Raw genomic sequence first — 21,918 nt, forward strand, 5'->3', positions numbered from 1 at the left:
GGGCGTGGCGATGTTTCCTGCCGTCCACTATGCTCATGCAAGGGGGAGCCCCCCCCTGCACCCCCCATATGGGGGTCTTACTCCCAGACCCCAGCTTCTATTATAATCAACTCTATGCCGACATGGACTTAGAAGAATAATGTATCTTCTTGGTATGAGCAATGTCGGTCACATGGGCATGATAGCAGCAGAGGTCCCTCTGGCCACTGAGATTTAGACATTACCATTCTATAATAGGATGAACATAAATAACAGAGGGGGCCGGGAATCACTTTGAATGCCCACCCCAGCTATCAGCTGATCGGCAGCTGCTTTACTTTCTTGTGTTTCAAAACCTATACATCCGAGCTGACAACTAAAGGTATGTATAGAATCAGCATGATAGTGCCAGTATAGCACTATATGTATAGAATCAGCATGATAGTGCCAGTATAGCACTGTATGTATAGAATCAGCCTGATAGTGCCAGTATTGCACTGTATGTATAGACTCAGCCTGATAGCGCCAGTATAGCACTGTATGTATAGAATCAGCCTGATAGTGCCAGTATAGCACTGTATGTATAGAATCAGCCTGATAGTGCCAGTATAGCACTGTATGTATAGAATCAGCCTGATAGTGCCAGTATAGCACTGTATGTATAGACTCAGCCTGATAGTGCCAGTATAGCACTGTATGTATAGACTCAGCCTGATAGTGCCAGTATAGCACTGTATGTATAGACTCAGCCTGATAGTGCCAGTATAGCACTATATATATATAGAATCAGCCTGATAGTGCCAGTATAGCATTGTATGTATAGAATCAGCCTGATAGCGCCAGTATAGCACTGTATGTATATAATCCGCCTGATAGCGCCAGTATAGCACTGTATGTATAGACTCAGCCTGATAGTGCCAGTATAGCACTATATGTATAGACTCAGCCTGATAGTGCCAGTATAGCACTGTATGTATAGAATCAGCCTGATAGTGCCAGTATAGCACTGTATGTAAAGAATCAGCCTGATAGTGCCAGTATAGCACTGTATGTATAGACTCAGCCTGATAGTGCCAGTATAGCACTATATATATATAGAATCAGCCTGATAGTGCCAGTATAGCATTGTATGTATAGAATCAGCCTGATAGCGCCAGTATAGCACTGTATGTATATAATCCGCCTGATAGTGCCAGTATAGCACTGTATGTATAGACTCAGCCTGATAGTGCCAGTATAGCACTGTATGTATAGACTCAGCCTGATAGTGCCAGTATAGCACTGTATGTATAGAATCAGCCTGATAGTGCCAGTATAGCACTGTATGTATAGACTCAGCCTGATAGTGCCAGTATAGCACTGTATGTATAGAATCAGCCTGATAGTGCCAGTATAGCACTGTATGCATAGAATCAGCCTGATAGTGCCAGTATAGCACTGTATGTATAGACTCAGCCTGATAGTACCAGTATAGCACTGTATGTATAGACTCAGCCTGATAGTGCCAGTATAGCACTGTATGTATAGACTCAGCCTGATAGTGCCAGTATAGCACTATATGTATAGAATCAGCCTGATAGTGCCAGTATAGCACTGTATGTATAGACTCAGCCTGATAGTGCCAGTATAGCACTATATGTATAGAATCAGCCTGATAGTGCCAGTATAGCGCTGTATATATAGAATCAGCCTGATAGTGCCAGTATAGCACTGTATGTAAAGAATCAACCTGATAGTGCCAGTATAGCACTGTATGTATAGAATCAGCCTGATAGTGCCAGTATAGCACTGTATGTATAGAATCAGCCTGATAGTGCTAGTATAGCACTGTATGTATAGAATCAGCCTGATAGTGCCAGTATAGCACTGTATGTATAGAATCAGCCTGATAGTACCAGTATAGCACTGTATGTATAGAATCAGCCTGATAGTGCCAGTATAGCACTGTATGTATAGACTCAGCCTGATAGTGCCAGTATAGCACTGCATGTATAGAATCAGCCTGATAGCACCAGTATAGCGCTGTATGTATAGAATCAGCCTGATAGTGCCAGTATAGCACTGTATGTATAGAATCAGCCTGATAGTGCCAGTATATCACTATATGTAAAGAATCAACCTGATAGTGCCAGTATAGCACTGTATGTATAGAATCAGCCTGATAGTGCCAGTATAGCACTGTATGTATAGAATCAGCCTGGTAGTGCCAGTATAGCACTGTATGTATAGAATCAACCTGATAGTGCCAGTATAGCACTGTATGTATAGAATCAGCCTGGTAGTGCCAGTATAGCACTGTATGTATAGAATCAACCTGATAGCACCAGTATAGCACTGTATGTATAGAATCAGCCTGATAGTGCCAGTATAGCACTGTATGTATAGAATCAGCCTGGTAGTGCCAGTATAGCACTGTATGTATAGAATCAACCTGATAGTGCCAGTATAGCACTGTATGTATAGAATCAGCCTGATAGTGCCAGTATTGCACTGTATGTATAGAATCAACCTGATAGTGCCAGTATAGCACTGTATGTATAGAATCAGCCTGATAGTGCCAGTATAGCGCTGTATGTAAAGAATCAACCTGATAGTGCCAGTATAGCACTGTATGTATAGAATCAACCTGAGAGTGCCAGTATAGCACTGTATGTATAGAATCAGCCTGATAGTGCCAGTATTGCACTGTATGTAAAGAGTCAAACTGATAGTGCCAGTATAGCACTGTATGTATAGAATCAGCCTGATAGTGCCAGTATAGCACTGTATGTAAAGAATCAACCTGATAGTGCCAGTATAGCACTGTATGTATAGAATCAGCCTGATAGTGCCAGTATAGCACTGTATGTATAGAATCAGCCTGATAGTGCCAGTATAGCACTGTATGTAAAGAATCAACCTGATAGTGCCAGTATAGCGCTGTATGTATAGAATCAGCCTGATAGTGCCAGTATAGCACTGTATGTATAGAATCAGCCTGATAGTGCCAGTATAGCACTGTATGTAAAGAATCAACCTGATAGTGCCAGTATAGCACTGTATGTATAGAATCAGCCTGATAGTGCCAGTATAGCACTGTATGTATAGAATCAGCCTGATAGCGCCAGTATAGCACTGTATGTATAGAATCAGCCTGATAGTGCCAGTATTGCACTGTATGTAAAGAGTCAACCTGATAGTGCCAGTATAGCACTGTATGTATAGAATCAGCCTGATAGTGCCAGTATAGCACTGTATGTAAAGAATCAACCTGATAGTGCCAGTATAGCACTGTATGTATAGAATCAGCCTGATAGTGCCAGTATAGCACTGTATGTATAGAATCAGCCTGATAGTGCCAGTATAGCACTGTATGTAAAGAATCAACCTGATAGTGCCAGTATAGCACTGTATGTATAGAATCAGCCTGATAGTGCCAGTATAGCACTGTATGTAAAGAATCAACCTGATAGTGCCAGTATAGCACTGTATGTATAGAATCAGCCTGATAGTGCCAGTATAGCACTGTATGTAAAGAGTCAACCTGATAGTGCCAGTATAGCACTGTATGTATAGAATCAGCCTGATAGTGCCAGTATAGCACTGTATGTAAAGAATCAACCTGATAGTGCCAGTATAGCACTGTATGTATAGAATCAGCCTGATAGTGCCAGTATAGCACTGTATGTATAGAATCAGCCTGATAGTGCCAGTATAGCACTGTATGTAAAGAATCAACCTGATAGTGCCAGTATAGCACTGTATGTATAGAATCAGCCTGATAGTGCCAGTATAGCACTGTATGTATAGAATCAGCCTGATAGTGCCAGTATAGCACTGTATGTATAGAATCAGCCTGATAGTGCCAGTATAGCACTGTATGTATAGAATCAGCCTGATAGTGCCAGTATAGCACTGTATGTAAAGAATCAACCTGATAGTGCCAGTATAGCACTGTATGTATAGAATCAGCCTGATAGTGCCAGTATAGCACTGTATGTAAAGAGTCAACCTGATAGTGCCAGTATAGCACTGTATGTATAGAATCAGCCTCATAGTGCCAGTATTGCACTGTATGTAAAGAGTCAACCTGATAGTGCCAGTATAGCACTGTATGTATAGAATCAGCCTGATAGTGCCAGTATAGCACTGTATGTAAAGAATCAACCTGATAGTGCCAGTATAGCACTGTATGTATAGAATCAGCCTGATAGTGCCAGTATAGCACTGTATGTATAGAATCAGCCTGATAGTGCCAGTATAGCACTGTATGTATAGAATCAGCCTGATAGCGCCAGTACAGCACTGTATGTATAGAATCAGCCTGATAGTGCCAGTATAGCACTGTATGTAAAGAATCAACCTGATAGTGCCAGTATAGCACTGTATGTAAAGAATCAACCTGATAGTGCCAGTATAGCACTGTATGTAAAGAATCAACCTGATAGTGCCAGTATAGCACTGGCTTTAGGTTATATAAGAAAATCCTGGTGATTGGTGCGCTTTAATCTTTTTTTTTTCTTTTTTGCACTGACCACTAGGCCTAATATTAGACTCCTACTTCCTGCTCTCTATATGGATATTAGCAGCGATAGATCGACTCATAAAAGTATTGTCACCTAGGAGGAGGAGGTGAGGTGTGACATCACCTATTGTGATTGGTGGATCCTGTGTTATCTACTATATATAGATGTTTTAACAGTCATTGTTCATGATGAGGAGGAGGCGAGCTGTGATATCACCTATTGTGAATCTTGGATCCTTTGTTATCTGCTGTAAAGAAGTGTTAACATTCAGTATACAGGAGGGGGAAGAGGTGAGCTGTGACATCATCTATAGTGAATTGTGGATCCTGTGTTATCTAGTGTATATAAAGGTGTTATCAGTCATTGTACAGAAGAGGGAGGAGGTGAGCTCTGACATCATTTATTGTGAATGGTCGATTTTGTGTCATCTACTGTATGTAGAGGTGTTATCAGTCATTGTACAGGAGGGGGAGGAGGTGAGCTGTGACATCACCTATTGTCAATGGTGGATCCTGTGTTACCTACTGTATATAATAATAATAATTGTATTCATTTATATAGCCCTATTGATTCCACAGCGCTTTACATAAATTGGCATCACTGTCCCCATTGGGGCTCACAATCTAGAGTCCCTATTTGTATGTCTGTGGAGTGTGGGAGGAAGCCGGAGTACCCGGAGGAAACCCACGCAAACACGGGGAGAACATACAAACTCCTTGCAGATGGTGTCCTTGGTGGGATTTGAACCCAGGACCCTAGCGCTGCAAGACTGCAGTGCTAATCACTGAGCCACCAATAGAGGTGTTATCAGTCATTTTATAGGAGGAGGTAAGCTGTGATATTACCTACTGTGAATGGTGTATCCTGTGTTATTTCCTGTACATAGAGGTGTTATCAGTCATTGTACAGGAGGGGGAGCAGGTGAGCTGTGATATCACCTTTTCTGAATGGTGGATCCTGTGTTATCTCCTGTATTATCTCCTGTTATCTCCTGTGTTATCTCCTCTATAGTGTTATCAGTCACTATACAGGAGGAGGAGGATGTGACCTGTGACATCACCTATTGTGAATGATAGATCCACTGTTATCTACTGTATATTTAGGTGTTAACAGTCATTGTACAGGAGGTGGAGAAGGTGAGCTGTGACATCACCTATTGTGAATGATAGATCCACTGTTATCTACTGTATATTTAGGTGTTATCAGTCATTGTACAGGAGAGGGTGGAGGCGAGCTGTGACATCACCTATTGTGAATAATAGATCCAGTGATATCTGCTATATATTTAGGTGTTATCAGTCATTGTACAGGACGGGGAGAAGATGAGCTGTGACATCACCTATTGTGAATGATAGATCCAGAGTTATCTACTGTATATGTAGGTGTTAGCAGTCATTGTACAGGAGAGGGTGGAGGTGAGCTGTGACATCACCTATTGTAAATGATAGATCTAGTGTTATCTACTGTATATTTAGGTGTTAGCAGTCATTGTTATCCTGTATGTGATGAGTATTAATGCTGTAGAAAATGAAAAGTATGAGTCTAGTATTAGGTCTAGTGGCCAATGTCAAAATTGCAAAATTTATTTTTGGCTATCTAGAGAAGAATATAAAAAAAAAAAAAAATGTTTAAAAAAATACACTTGACATAAAATCCTGATATAAACAATAAGTTATTTTTTAGGATTTTCTTTTAAAGGGGAAGGACCATAAACATTATTTATCACCCATCCTGTTGGGTCTGGTAAGATTGGTGGGGGAGGGGGTTGGGGGAGGGCTAACTGCTGGCACTCCCAGCGATGAGGAAGCCCCACTGTCCCCTGTGTGAGGCCGGTGGATCAGCGATCAGCAACCAGTCCGGTCACACAGGCGACTTCGGGACCTCATAATCGGTGGAAATCCCAGTGATCGGACGCGACCAATTACCTGTGAATAGGTGATGAATGCTGCTGATGGGACAACCCCTTTAATACAAAAATATAAGGCCTGAGGTTTTATATTCCAGCCTTATAATAATTCGGAGGTCTGAAATACAAATATTCTTACATATATTTCATTGTTTTATTAAAATAATCAGGGTGGGGGGCTATGTCACCAACAAGCCCCCCATCCTCAGCCGGGACCTCGGTGCCCCGGGTGAAGGAAAGCCTAATTTCACGACCCTGCCATGTTGTACCTCAGGGCCCTTTCGTACATATTGGATGCATAAAAAAAAATCCATGAATGTTTTTGTGGCCAAAATGTAGAATGTGTTTATTTAGGGGGTGAAAAACATGGAAGCCAGATTATAATATAATACGTCATCTATATATCCCTATGGGCGTGCAATAATAATCCTACCAGCATCCTCGCAATATAGATCAGAAATGGACAAGAAAGCGTTAATTTGACTAATAGGTTTCAAAAATAATATATTTTTTATTTTATTTTTAATTTAAATTGTAAAAAAGTGTTCCTCACTGTTGAAACCCTCACCGATTGCTCAGACCGAGGGGCGCAAGGGCTCAAATACAAGGAAAAACGAAATAGAGATCCCAGACCGGTCCATACAGATACAGTGGGTAGTATTCAGATTAAGTATTCACACCCCTTTAAATTTTTCACTCTTTGTTTCATTGCAGCCATTTGGTAAATTCAAAAAAGTTCATATTTTTCTCATTAATGTGCACTCTGCCCCCATCCCCCATCTTCCCATCCCCCATCTTCCCATCCCCCATCTTGTCAGAATAAAAAACAGAAATGTAGAAATGTTAGCAAATTTATTAAACAAGAAAAATTGAAATAGTATATGGCCCCTTTGCTCAGTAGTGAGTAGAGGCACCCTCCCTTTTGAGCTAGTGCAGCCATGAGTCTTCTTGGGATCCTGGATTTGGGGATCCTCGGCCATTCTTCCTTGCAGATCCGTCAGGTTGGATGGTGAACGTTGGTGAAAGCCATTTTCAGGTCTCTCCAGAGATACTCTATAGGGTTTAGGTCAGGGCTCTGTCAGGAATGGTCACAGAGTTGTTCTGAAGCCGCTCCTTTGTTATTTTAGCTGTGTGCTTAGGGTCATTGTCTTGTTGGAAGGTGAAGCTTTGGCCACGTCTGAGGTCCAGAGCACTCTGGAAGAGGTTTTCTTCCAGGATATCTCTGTACTTGGCCGCAGTCATCTTTTCTTCAATTGCAGCCAGTCGTCCTGTCCCTGCCTCCATAGCATGATGCTGCCACCACCATGTCTCACTGTGGGGATTGTATTGGGCAGGTGATGAGCAGTGCCTGGTTTTCTCCACACATACCGCTTAGAATTATCACCAAAAGTTCTATCTTCGTCTCATCAGAGCAGAGAATCTTATTTCTCATAGTCTGGGAGTCCTTCATGTGTTTTTTTGCAAACTCTATGTGGGCTTCCATATATCTTGCACTGAGGAGAGGCATCCGTCGGACCACTCTGCCATAAAGGCCCGACTGGTGGGGGCTGCAGTGATAGGTGACTTTGTGGAACCTTCTCCCATCTCCCTACTGCATCTCTGGAGCTCAGCCACAGTGATCTTGGGGTTCTTCTTTACCTCTCACCAAGGCTCTTCTCCCATGATTGCTCAGTTTGGCTGGACGGCCGGGTCTAGGAAGAGTTCTGGTGGTCCCAAACTTCTTCCATTTAAGTATTATGGAGGCCACTGTGCTCTTAGGAACCTTGAGTACTGCAGAAATTCTTTTGTAACCTTGGCCAGATCTGTGCCTTGCCACAATTCTGTCTCTGAGCTCCTTGGGCAGTTCCTTTGACCTCATGATCCTCATTTGGTGTGACATGCAGTGTGAGCTGTGAGGTCTTATATACACAGGTGTGCGCCTTTCCAAATCACGTCCTATCAGTTTAATTACACACAGCTGCACTCCAATGAAGGAGCAGAACCATCTCAAGGAGGATCACAAGGACATGGACAGCATGTGACTTACATATGAGTGTCTGAGCAGAGGGGCTGAATACTTATCACCATGTGTTATACTGAGCAAAGGGACTGAATACTTATTACAGTTTTTCTTGTTTAATAAATTTGCAAAAATTTCTACATTTCTGTTTTTTTTCTGACAAGATGGGGGATGGGGGCAGAGTGCACATTAATGAGAATTTACCAAATGGCTGCAATGAAACAAAGAGTGAAAAATTTAAAGGGGTGTGAATACTTTCCCTACCCATTGTAAGTACAGAAAAAGCAAAATACAGACCTAGGTCCGGTACACATGGATAGGTACAAGAAAAGCAAAACACAGACCCAAGACCGGTCCATAGAGGTATAGCGAAACACAGACCCCGGACCGGTCCATAGAGGTATAGTGAAACACAGACCCTGGACCGGTCCATAGAGGTATAGCGAAACACAGACCCTGGACCGGTCCATAGAGGTATAGCGAAACACAGACCCCGGACCGGTCCATAGAGGTATAGTGAAACACAGACCCCAGACCGGTCCATAGAGGTATAGTGAAACACAGACCCCAGACCGGTCCATAGAGGTATAGCGAAACACAGACATCGGACCGGTCCATAGAGGTATAGCGAAACACAGACCCCGGACCGGTCCATAGAGGTATAGCGAAACACAGACCCTGTACCGGTCCATAGAGGTATAGCGAAACACAGACCCCGGACCGGTCCATAGAGGTATAGCGAAACACAGACCCTGTACCGGTCTATAGAGGTATAGCGAAACACAGACCCCAGACCGGTCCATGGAGGTAAAGCGAAACACAGACCTCGGACCGGTCCATACAGATAAATACGTGACAGCGAAAAATAGACCCTGTACCGGTCCATACAGATAAGTACTTGTAAAGAGAAAAACAGACCCCGGACCGGTCCATAGAGATAAGTACAGCTGTATGAGCGATCGGTGATGGCCGGACGTGAACCCCATTGATCAACAGTAGGTAACACCGGTTACAGCGTGTCCAAAATATTCAATAAAATGTAATTAATTTTAAAGGTGTATTCCCATCTCCAAAATCCAGTCCCAATATGTAGAAGGTGTAATAACAATAATATTAGCAAATACCTACAATTAGATATGTAGTATAGTTCTCCTGATTAGCTATGTCTCTTACCTCATGTGCAGGGCATTGCAAAAGCCTAGGTATCCATGGTTATGACCACTCATATAGTGACAGTTAGTTGTTCATGGTCGCAATCATGGATAAATAAGCTGCAATACTCTGCACATGAGGTAAGAGAAATAGCTAATCAGGAGAACTATACTACATTTCTAAGTGGAGATATTTTTCTAATATTATTATTATTACATGTACTGAATATTGAGATAAGATCCTGGCGATGGGAATACCCCTCTAATAATAAAAAAAATGTGTTTTGGGTTTTTTTTGTTTTTTTTTTGACGACTGGCTCTTATATTTTTTATTTCCATGAATGGATTAATGCTAAATATCACAAGAAGTACGGTAATATTAAAGTAAAGGTCGTCATTATAAAATCATCTTTTCATAACATTTTCAGTCATTTGAAAATATGTCAATATTTTTCATTTTATATATATCTATATATATAAATCTTTTTTATTAGATAGATTTTAAATATATTATTTGTTTAGATGAGAAATGTTTCAGTCAATGTAGTTTGATGTAAATGTTGCAAACTGGGGTAAGAGTCCGGCGGTAGCACTTTAAATGACATTACCAATGAGGTACGTGCATCTTTTTAACATTTTTTATTTTTTGTTATTATATTTGTGTATTTTTTATTTACTTTTTAGTTTTATAAAGACACATCTGCAGGTTTTTCCCTCCGCTCTCTATACAGACACATCTGCAGATTTTCCCCTCCGCTCTCTATACAGACACATCTGCAGGTTTTTCTCTCCACTCTCTATACAGACACATCTGCAGGTTTTCCCCTCCGCTCTCTATACAGACACATCTGCAGGTTTTTCCCTCCGCTCTCTATACAGACACATCTGCAGATGTTTCCCTCCGCTCTCTATACAGACACATCTGCAGGTTTTTCCCTCTGCTCTCTATACAGACACATCTGCAGGTTTTTCCCTCCTCTCTCTATACAGACACATCTGCAGGTTTTTCCCTCCGCTCTCTATACAGACACATCTGCAGGTTTTTCTCTCCACTCTCTATACAGACACATCTGCAGGTTTTCCCCTCCACTCTCTATACAGACACATCTGCAGGGTTTTCCCTCCGCTCTCTATACAGACACATCTGCAGATGTTTCCCTCCGCTCTCTATACAGACACATCTGCAGATTTTTCTTTCTGCTCTCTATACAGACACATCTGCATGTTTTTCCCTCTGCTCTCTATACAGACACATCTGCAGGTTTTTCCCTCCTCTCTCTATACAGACACATCTGCAGGTTTTTCCCTCCGCTCTCTAAACAGACACATCTGCAGATTTTTCTTTCTGCTCTCTATACAGACACATCTGCAGGTTTTTCCCTCTGCTCTCTATACAGACACATCTGCAGGTTTTTCCCTCCTCTCTCTATACAGACACATCTGCAGGTTTTTCTCTCCACTCTCTATACAGACACATCTGCAGGTTTTCCCCTCCGCTCTCTATACAGACACATCTGCAGGGTTTTCCCTCCGCTCTCTATACAGACACATCTGCAGATGTTTCCCTCCGCTCTCTATACAGACACATCTGCAGATTTTTCTCTCTGCTCTCTATACAGACACATCTGCAGGTTTTTCCCTCTGCTCTCTATACAGACACATCTGCAGGTTTTTCCCTCCTCTCTCTATACAGACACATCTGCAGGTTTTTCCCTCCACTCTCTATACAGACACATCTGCAGGTTTTTCTCTCCACTCTCTATACAGACACATCTGCAGGTTTTCCCCTCCGCTCTCTATACAGACACATCTGCAGAGTTTTCCCTCCGCTCTCTATACAGACACATCTGCAGATGTTTCCCTCCGCTCTCTATACAGACACATCTGCAGATTTTTCTTTCTGCTCTCTATACAGACACATCTACAGGTTTTCCCCTCTGCTCTCTATACAGACACATCTGCAGGTTTTTCCCTCCTCTCTCTATACAGACACATCTGCAGGTTTTTCCCTCCGCTCTCTATACAGACACATCTGCAGATTTTTCTTTCTGCTCTCTATACAGACACATCTGCAGGTTTTTCCCTCTGCTCTCTATACAGACACATCTGCAGGTTTTTCCCTCCTCTCTCTATACAGACACATCTGCAGGTTTTTCCTTCCGCTCTCTATACAGACACATCTGCAGGTTTTTCTCTCCACTCTCTATACAGACACATCTGCAGGTTTTCCCCTCCGCTCTCTATACAGACACATCTGCAGGGTTTTCCCTCCGCTCTCTATACAGACACATCTGCAGATGTTTCCCTCCGCTCTCTATACAGACACATCTGCAGATTTTTCTTTCTGCTCTCTATACAGACACATCTGCAGGTTTTTCCCTCTGCTCTCTATACAGACACATCTGCAGATTCTTCCCTCCTCTCTCTATACAGACACATCTGCAGGTTTTTCCCTCCTCTCTCTATACAGACACATCTGCAGGTTTTTCCCTCTGCTCTCTATACAGACACATCTGCAGGTTTTCCCCTCTGCTCTCTATACAGACACATCTGCAGGTTTTTCCCTCTGCTCTCTATAAAGACACATCTGCAGATTTTTCCCTCCTCTCTCTATACAGACACATCTGCAGGTTTTTCCCTCCTCTCTCTATACAGACACATCTGCAGGTTTTTCCCTCTGCTCTCTATACAGACACATCTGCAGGTTTTTCCCTCCGCTCTCTATAAAGACACATCTGCAGATTTTTCTCTCCGCTCTCTATACAGACACATCTGCAGATTTTTCCCTCCGCTCTCTATACAGACACATCTGCAGGTTTTTCCCTCCACTCTCTATACAGAAAGATCTGCAGGTTTTTCCCTCCGCTCTCTGTAAAGACACATCTGCAGGTTTTCCCTCCGTTCTCTATACAGACACATCTGCAGGTTTTTCCCTCTGCTCTCTATAAGGACACATCTGCAGGTTTTTCCCTCCGCTGTCTATACAGACACATCTGTAGGTTTTCCCTCCGTTCTCTATACAGACACATCTGCAGGTTTTTCCCTCTGCTCTCTATAAGGACACATCTGCAGGGTTTTCCCTCCTCTCTCTATACAGACACATCTGCAGGTTTTTCCCTTTGCTCTCTATACAGACACATCTGCAGGTTTTTCCCTCTGCTCTCTATAAAGACACATCTGCAGATTTTTCTCTCCGCTCTCTATACAGACACATCTGCAGATTTTTCCCTCCGCTCTCTATACAGACACATCTGCAGGTTTTTCCCTCTGCTCTCTATAAGGACACATCTGCAGGTTTATCCCTCCGCTGTCTATACAGACACATCTGCAGGTTTTTCTCTAGTTTTAGGTCAATTAGGAGCCAAAATGATTTCTATTTGCCAAATGCCAGAATAATGAGAGAGAGAGAGAAGGTTTTCAGGCATGTTTATTCCTTTCTGCACAGTGACGTTTCCTCCATGTCATTAGTATTTGGTGGCATTGCCCTTACACTGTGTGACTTGGATCGCCTTCCACAAGCTTCTCACAATAGTTGGTGGAATTTCGTCCCTTTCCTCCTGACAGATCTGGTGGAGCTGAGCCATGTTTGGAGGTCGCCGCTTGCTCCGGCCTTTTCAGCTTTGCCCATACATTTTCCATAGGATTAATATCAGGGTTTTGTGATGGCCACTCCAAGACATTCACTTTATTATCCTTAAGCCACTTTGTAACCATTTTGGCAGTAGCTTCAGGTCATTGTCCATTTGGAAGACCCATTTCCGCCCAAGTTCCTGGCTGATGTCTTGAGATGTTCTTCAGTATTGCCAGATAATCTTCTTTCCTCATGATGCCATCTATTTTGTGAATTTGTGAAGTGCTCCAGTCCCTCCTGCAGCAAAACAACCCCACACCATGATGCTGCCGCCCCCGGGTGTCACAGTTGGGATGGTGCTCCTAGGCATCAAAGCTTCTTCTTTTTCCTCCAAACATAACGATGGTCATTATGGCCAAACACTTAAATTTTAGTTTCGTCAGACCACAGGACATGTCTCCAAAAATTAAGGTATTTGTTCCTGTGTCCATTTGCAAACATTAATCTGGCTTTTTTAGTTTTTTTTTGGAGTAATGACTTCTTCCTGGCAGAGCGGTCTTTCAGCCCATGTTGATACAGTACTCGTTTCACTGTGGATAATGACACAATCTTACCAGCTTCCGCCAGCATCTTCACAAGGTCTTTTGCTTTTCTTCTTGGGTTGATATGTACGTCTCTGACAAGAGCACATTCATCTATGGTACACAGAACCCGTCTCCTTCCTGAGCGGTAAGATGGCTGGACATTCCCATCTTGTATGTACTTGCGTATAATTGTTTGTACAGATGAACGAGGTACCTTAAGGTATTTGAAAATTGCACCCAAGGATGAACCAGACTTGTGCAAGTCCACAATTCTCTTCGTTTGACTTTCCCATGATGCTACACAAAGAAACAATGTATTTCAGGTGTGCATTAAAATACATCCACACTTGTGTCTCTAATTAATTTATGTCATGATCCAGGCCGGTATCTGTTACTGGGGTTCCCAAGCGCCGGTCTGGCCATGGGAGGGGTTAATTCCTCCCTGCTTCGTTCCGGGCTCAGAGCGCTATATCCTGGCACTGCACCTCTGGTTCAGCGCCAGTGATAGTTCTGCCTTGCAGAGCATGTACTGGCTCTGGTGAATGTTCCCGATCTGTCCTTCCTCCTTGCTACCGTGTTCTGACATGTACCCCCCTGCCGTATGTCCTTCCTTCATGGTAACGGACTACCCCCTCCTGCCCACTGTTTATCCCTCCTGATCTGTTTGTCCTCTCCCCACATCGGTACTTTGACTTCCTGGCTCTGACCTGTATCCATGCTCCTGACTCCGGCTCCCGTCTCTCCATTTGGTATTGTAGCGCCCCACGGGGCCTTAGGGTACTCGTCACTGGGCCAGTGGTTTCTTGGGGTTGTTGTGACTGGCCTGACCTGGCTCCGTGGCCCCGTCGGCTACATGAAAAGACAAACAAGTGCGAGGGGGGATGGAAGGAGGGCGAAGGGTCCCTGGGAAGCATGTTGCCGGCTGCAGCCTCTTCCGCCACGACTGTTCCTCTCCCAGGAGCGATGTTGGTTGGGAATAGAGGATGCTTTCCAGCGCTACCCGTGGTGCGCAACCAGGAATTAGCCGCCGCTGCAGAGTCTCTCTCCGGGCAGGTGTTGGGTGCAGCCAGGATGGTATAGCTCCCCACAGGCGGAGCAGGATCCCGGGAGGTGGATGAGAATGGGGCGGCAGTCCACAGGAGCGCTGGAGTGCAGGGTGGCAGCATTTTTTCACAGAGTCACCGGGTGCGGATTCCAGATGCTTTTATTCTCTGGTTAAGATGGTATCGCGCCCCAGGTGCTGGTCTTCGCCGTCTGGAACGGTCTGGTAATCGGTGGGCTTTCTCCTCTGTGCACAACTCAGTACTTAGTGGGTTCCCGTGGCCTGAAGCATCTTGGGATCCCCTCCTGCTCTCTCTCTCACTCTCTGTCTTGGTCCTTATAGCAGGCAACTTGAACCTCTATTGGGCTGGACCTTTGTCCCCATTCCCCGGGTTCCCTCTTTGCTGCTGTGCCCCGGACACTAACGTTGGTGAAGTCCTTGATGGTCCCCTCACCGGGCAGATTTATCAGGTGAGCCTGAAGCGTCTTCCTGAACTAGGGCTCTGCACCCCGCCTGTGCTCGGTCCCGTGAGTACTCACACTGTACTCAGCCTGGTGGCCGTCCGCCTTGAGCCCACGATTACTGGTACCGGGTCCCGTCCCTCCAGGTGTTACTAGCACTGGTATGGCTGGCTCCCCTCTGCAGGAGAGACTCCTGCAAAGGTTGTTGCAGTGTTACATCCCAGACTGTTCCGTTCTGCCTCCCTGAGGGGTACCAGGCAGCAACCCCTCAGGGAGTTGCTCCACAGCATATCTGCTCTGTCTCTGTCTGACTGGAACTGGCTTCACCTTCCTGTCTGCTTTGTAACTTACTCCTACTCCTGCCCCCCCATCTTTGCAAGGATCCATATTGTTGTTATGGTGACCTGGAGTTCCCCCAGTGCCTGGGCCTGCTAGGAACTGGCTGAGTCACTTCCTGACTGTGCTTAGATAAGCTATATGAGGTGTGTGTAAACTTACCAGGTTAACCTCTTCCTGCCTGGGAAGGATATAATGATATACCCTGTAGCGACCAGTCTCAGGGGCACTACAGTATATCTGGCGACTCTTTGGCCTCTGACCCTTGGCTATCACCTGACCACGATTTGTCTCTCCCTGTACTATTGCCTCGACCTCCTGCTGCCGGCTCGGATTACTGACTATTCTACTGCCCTCTTGTGGACTGTCTGCTAACAGCACACTGAGGCATCTTTGCTGGCAGCTTCAGCAGCCTTCATAGTGCAGTGTAACAACTCAGATGTTGCCAATAAACCTATCAGAAGCTTCAAAAGACATGACATCATCATATGGGCTGTCCCATATTGTTTAAAGGCACAGTACTCTTATTGTAAACTTTTGACTTTGCAGAAAGTAAAAAAAAAATGACTTAAAACATTCTCTCTCTCATTATTCTGGCATTTGGTAAATATAATTTCATGTCAGATAGTGAGAAAACCTGCAGATGGGTCTGTATAGAGAGCGGAGGGAAAAACATGCAGATGTGTCTGTATAGAGAGCGGAGGGAAAAACATGCAGATGTGTCTGTATAGAGAGCGGAGGAAAAACATGCAGATGTGTCTTTTTAGAGAGTGGAGGGAAAAACCTGTAGATGTGTCTTTCGAGAGCAGAGGGAAAAATCTGCAGATGTGTCATTATAGAGAGCGGAGGGAAAAACCTGCAGATGTGTCTTTAGAGAGAGTGGAGGGAAAAACCTGCAGATGTGTCTGTACAGAGAGCGGAGTAAAAAACCTGCAGATGTGTCTGTATAGAGAGCAGAGGGGAAACACCTGCAGATGTGTCTATACAGAGAACGGAGGGAAAAACCTGCAGATGTGTCTGTATAGAGAGCGGAGTAAAAGACCTGCAGATGTGTCTGTATAGAGAGCAGAGGGGAAAAACCTGCAGATGTGTCTGTATAGAGAGCAGAGGGGAAAAACCTGCAGATGTGTCTGTATAGAGAGAGGAGGGAAAAACCTGCAGATGTGTCTTTATAGAGAGCGGAGGGAAAAACCTGCAGATGTGTCTGTATAGAGAGCGCAGGGAAAAACCTGCAGATGTGTCTGTATAGATAGCGGAGGGGGAAACCTGCAGATGTGTCTTTATAGAGAGCGGAGGGAAAAACATGCAGATGTGTCTTTTTAGAAAATGGAGGGAAACTTCTGGTTTCAACTGTACATAGCATATGTTTATTATGACTAATAATTGGAAAAAATACATTTTAATTAAATTTTTATTATTTTAAAAATAAATATTTTTGTTTACAATTTTTTAGAAAATTTTTAAACTTTTTTAACTGTGTACATCTATTCATATATATTTATTTATAAAGCGTATATGAATTTTTAATATTAACTGAAAAAATATTTTTTGTATTATTTTAAAAATAAACGTGTTTATTTTATTTTTTTTTTATTTAAAAAATAATATATTTTTTATTCAAGTGTCTTTGTCTTGTTATACTTGTTATACTTGTTATATGGTGTATATATATTTTTAATATGATTTATTGTACATGACTTTCACAGTTTTTGCCCCTGATTTCTATCTAACACTTATTCTTTGTATTCCATGGTAATGTATATGTGACATGTAATGCCCTATATTGCAGGGTGCGTGCTGTATATCAGCTTCCCGTGTCTACTGCTGCTTAGGCTAATAATAGAGATACCCGTGGACAAAGCCGAGTGTACCTATGACGCTATCACACTGTAACGACTCCCAAACAAACTGCTGTTTCCAGGCGATGTTAGCAGTGTCATAGTGTGTCACATACAATCTGAGCAATGTCACATCATACGGCAGACAAGATGTCGCCCATCTAAGCAAAATCCGCCCCGCGCCTGTCCGACAGTCAGCGTATTTCCTCTAGGTTTAAAACATCTTTTAGATCCACTAAATAATGCCATCGGGGTGACATACAAAATGAAAGCTCCAGCCACCAGACTCCTTAGAAATAGGCTCCACCCCCTGACTCCTTAGAAATAGGTTCCACCCCCTGACTCCTTAGAAAGAGGCTCCACCCCCTCACTCCTTAGAAATAAGTTCCACCCCCCTGACTCCTTAGAAATAGGCTTTACCCCCCTGATTCCTTACAAATAGGTTCCACCCCCCTGACTTCTTAGAAATAGGTTCCACCCCCTGACTCCTTAGAAATAGGTTCCACCCCCTGACTCCTTAGAAAGAGGCTCCACCCCCTCACTCCTTAGAAATAAGTTCCACCCCCTGACTCCTTAGAAATAGGCTTTACCCCCCTGATTCCTTACAAATAGGTTCCACCCCCCTGACTTCTTAGAAATAGGTTCCACCCCCTGACTCCTTAGAAATAGGTTCCACCCCCTGACTCCTTAGAAATAGATTCCACCCCTGACTCTCTAGAAATAGGCACCACCCCCTGACTCCTTAGAAAAATATTCCACCCCTTGACTCCTTAGAAATAGGCTCCACTCCCTGACTCTCTAGAAATAGGTTCCACCCCCTGACTCCTTAGAAAGAGGCTCCACCCCCTGACTCCTTAGAAAGAGGCTCCACCCCTGACTCCTTAGAAATAGGTTCCACCCCCCTGACTCCTTAGAAAGAGGCTCCACCCCCTGACTCCTTAGAAATTGGTTCCACCCCCTGACTCTCTAGAAATAGGCACCACCCCCTGACTCCTTAGAAATAGATTCCACCCCCGACTCCTTAGAAATAGGTTCCACCCCCCTGACTCCTTAGAAATAGATTCCACACCCGACTCCTTAGAAATAGGCTCCACTCCCTGACTCCTTAGAAATAGGCTCCACCCCCTGACTACATAGAAATGGATTCCACCCCCCTGACTCCTTAGAAATAGATTCCACTCCCGACTCCTTAGAAATAGACTCCACACCCTGACTCCTTAGAAATAGAGTCCAACCCCTGACTCCTTAGAAAGAGGCTCCACCCCCTGACTCCTTAGAAATAGATTCCACCCCCCTGACTCCTTAGAAATAGATTCCACCCCTTGACTCCTTAGAAATTGGTTCCACCCTCTTACTCCTTAGAAATAGGCTCCACCCCTTGACTCCTTAGAAATAGGTTCCACCCCCCTGAATCCTAAGAAATAGGTTCCACCCCCTGACTCTCTAGAAATAGGCTCCACCCCATGACTCTCTAGAAATAGGCTCCACCCCTGACTTCTTAGAAATAGGCTTCACCCCCTGACTCGTTAAAATTAGGCTCCACCCCTTGACTCCTTAGAAATAGGTTCCACCACCCTGACGCCTTAGAAATATGTTCCACCACCTGACTCCTTAGAAATAGTTTCCACCCCCTGACTCCTTAGAAATAAGTTCCACCCCCCTGACTCCTTAGAAATAGGTTCCACCCCCTGGCTCCTTAGAAATAGGTTCCACCCCCCTGACGCCTTAGAAATAGGCCACTTCAGTGGGACCAGCTCCAATACCATACAAAGTCTAATAGTGGTGCTGTTTTGGGCAGATCTTGTTTTTACCTAATGTCTGACAAGTTTTTTATAAAGACTCCAGCCCTATAATCATCAATTTGAGGGTCACTTGGCACAGATGCATGCATTAACTAATCTCTAGGTCCCCGTAATCCAAACAGAGCTGGAAAAGAAACCTTGAGGACCCAGTTGACGATGTCTTTGAGTTAAAATCTTGTACCGTGAGAAGAAAAGGAGACCAACATGGTCAGTTTGGGCCTCCTGAGATATCTAGGATCTTGGGTTGACTTTCCGCACCCACTGCACCAATTTTATACATTGTGACCCAGGTGAAATACTCTGACCTTATTAATACTCTCATAACTTCTTACCAGTCACTCTATCACTGGGTGTTATCGTGAAGAAATCATGGCCCATGGGATAAGATAGATGGGTCCATAATAACACATTCCCTGACATTGGTCAACTCTACCAAACCAATGTGGGACAGTAGGGCGCATGCCTTTATCAAAAGGGAAGATGACCCATGGACTATTGCCACCTTATTAACCATGGAGACTTTGGAGAAGGAGAACAAAGCATGTCTACTTGGAGCAAGCCGATAAGACGTATAGGCCTTTTTAATGGGGAAGTACAAGACTTTGATATTGATGACCATTTCTTAACATAGGTCACCTGGAGGCACCCAACTGTTCGCAAGAAGGTCAGGTCTGGGACCATACACTGTGTAATCGCCATTCTTGAGTACTGCAACCCAACTTCCATCGACCTAAGTAGGACGCAACTTGCCTGACGATGGCCACTACACAGTGGAGTGGTGTCCTGGCTACTGTTTACTCCTGGCATCCGCGGGACCTGTTTACAGCTGATCGGTGGTGGTGCCGGCTTCCGAATCCCTACCAATTTGATATTGATGACCCATCCAAGGGACACCATCAAGCCTTGTCTTCTCACAAGGGATAGGTCACCAATATCATACTCTTGAACATCCCTTTTACTACATGAGAAAATAATGTGGTAATCCAAACTTCTAATCCATAAATTGCGAAACGCGTGGCAATGAGCGTGTATCATGTAAGTCCGATGGTGTAACGGCGTGGCCATATATCGTGGTCTCAGCAGCATGCTAAGCCTATGACACATCTGGATATATTTTTGGGAGGTCCAGCCATCTAAGCCGAATTGAGCACAGTGCATTTTCTCAGGGAGCTGAGCAGCCAGCGGGGGGGTTTCCAATCTATCGCATGAGCAATGTCAGCAAAAGCCATGTTGACAGCGTGTTGGATGGAGATGATGGAGCAAATGTCGATGAAGTAACAGCAAGAGCTCCTCTGAGAAATGGCACTGTGCGGACACATATGTATATAAAAAACATTTTAGTCTTCGCTAGCCAATTCGCCAAGCTGCTGGCCACGTGAAGTGTTCCTGCCGCGTGAAACATGATGATGTGGGTGTCGTGATTAGATTTGCAAAGCTCCAGGCTATTCCCTTGTGTCGATTGACTTAACCGTAGGAGATTTTTGGCCTATGGCAAAGCATGTGAGATGATTTCTAGTACAACGGTTCGTCTGGTGCTAGTGACACACTCTAGATGTATAAGCACAATGCCGTCATGTTACAATGAGAAGAGAAACATGTCTTAACGTATAGAAATCTACATACAGGTCACAGTCTGAGGAACGGTAACGGGGTTAAAAAGAAAAAGTCAACGGGAGCATCCCATACTAACCTTGGACTCCCTTTCTTCCAGTAGGGTCTCTAGCTTCTTTTGGGCGGCTCGACCTTCGTGGTCATCGCTCACTATAAGAATGACGTGATTCCAGCCGAAAATGCGCATCATCTCAAACCATACCAGCGCCTGATGGGAATATGGAGGAACCGTGCGCAGGAACGATAGATGGATACTCTGGAAAGGAGGAATCGGAAAGATCCTGTCACAAGGAGATTTTTGGTGGTGTTATCAATGCAGGGAAACTCGGGTGTCGACCCACAGACTTAGGCAGGCTAGCAAGATTTACGCACTGGAATATGAGACTCACCCCAATTTTAGAGATGAAAAGGGTAAAAAAAAAAAAAAAAGGTGGGGGACCGTCTTATACTCCGGTGGTGTCTTACTGGAGGGAGCAGCAATGGTGGTGGAGCGGGGTCACAGGAGGCAGGGGAGGTGCTGGAGTAGGGCGATGCGGCGGGTGGTGCGGTGGGGGCTGTGCTGGCAGTGGTGGGTGCTGTGCTGGCAGTGGTGGGGTCTGTGATGACAGCAGTGGGGGCTGTGCTGGCAGTGATGAGGGCTGTGCTGGCAGTGGTGGGGTCTGTGATGACGGCAGTGGGGGCTGTGCTGGCAGTGATGAGGGCTGTGCTGGCAGTGATGAGGGCTGTGCTGGCAGTGGTGGGGTCTGTGATGACAGCAGTGGGGGCTGTGCTGGCAATGATGAGGGCTGTGCTGGCAGTGGTGGGGTCTGTGATGACGGCAGTGGGGGCTGTGCTGGCAGTGATGAGGGCTGTGCTGGCAGTGGTGGGTGCTGTGCTGGCAGTGGTGGGGTCTGTGATGACAGCGGTGGGGGCTGTGCTGGCAGTGATGAGGGCTGTGCTGGCAGTGGTGGGGTCTGTGATGACAGCAGTGGGGGCTGTGCTGGCAATGATGAGGGCTTTGCTGGCAGTGGTGGGGTCTGTGATGACGGCAGTGGGGGCTATGCTGGCAATGATGAGGGCTGTGCTGGCAGTGGTGGGGTCTGTGATGACGGCAGTGGGGGCTGTGCTGGCAATGATGAGGGCTGTGCTGGCAG

General features: G+C 44.7%; 1 protein-coding gene across 10 annotated transcripts in view; it reads right to left on the reverse strand.

Moving 5' to 3' along the window:
* The window catches only part of GRIN1 (glutamate ionotropic receptor NMDA type subunit 1), a 130,677-nt gene that overhangs the window by 90,410 nt on the left and 18,349 nt on the right, over nt 1–21,918 (reverse strand). For all 10 annotated transcript variants that reach the window (XM_075324520.1, XM_075324517.1, XM_075324518.1 and 7 more), the window contains exon 3: nt 20,865–21,041. In XM_075324520.1, the coding sequence (XP_075180635.1) occupies nt 20,865–21,041 (177 nt within the window). The remainder of the gene's footprint in view (nt 1–20,864; nt 21,042–21,918) is intronic.

This window comes from Anomaloglossus baeobatrachus, chromosome 9 (assembly GCF_048569485.1).
Source record: "Anomaloglossus baeobatrachus isolate aAnoBae1 chromosome 9, aAnoBae1.hap1, whole genome shotgun sequence".
Taxonomy (NCBI): Eukaryota; Metazoa; Chordata; class Amphibia; order Anura; family Aromobatidae; genus Anomaloglossus; species Anomaloglossus baeobatrachus.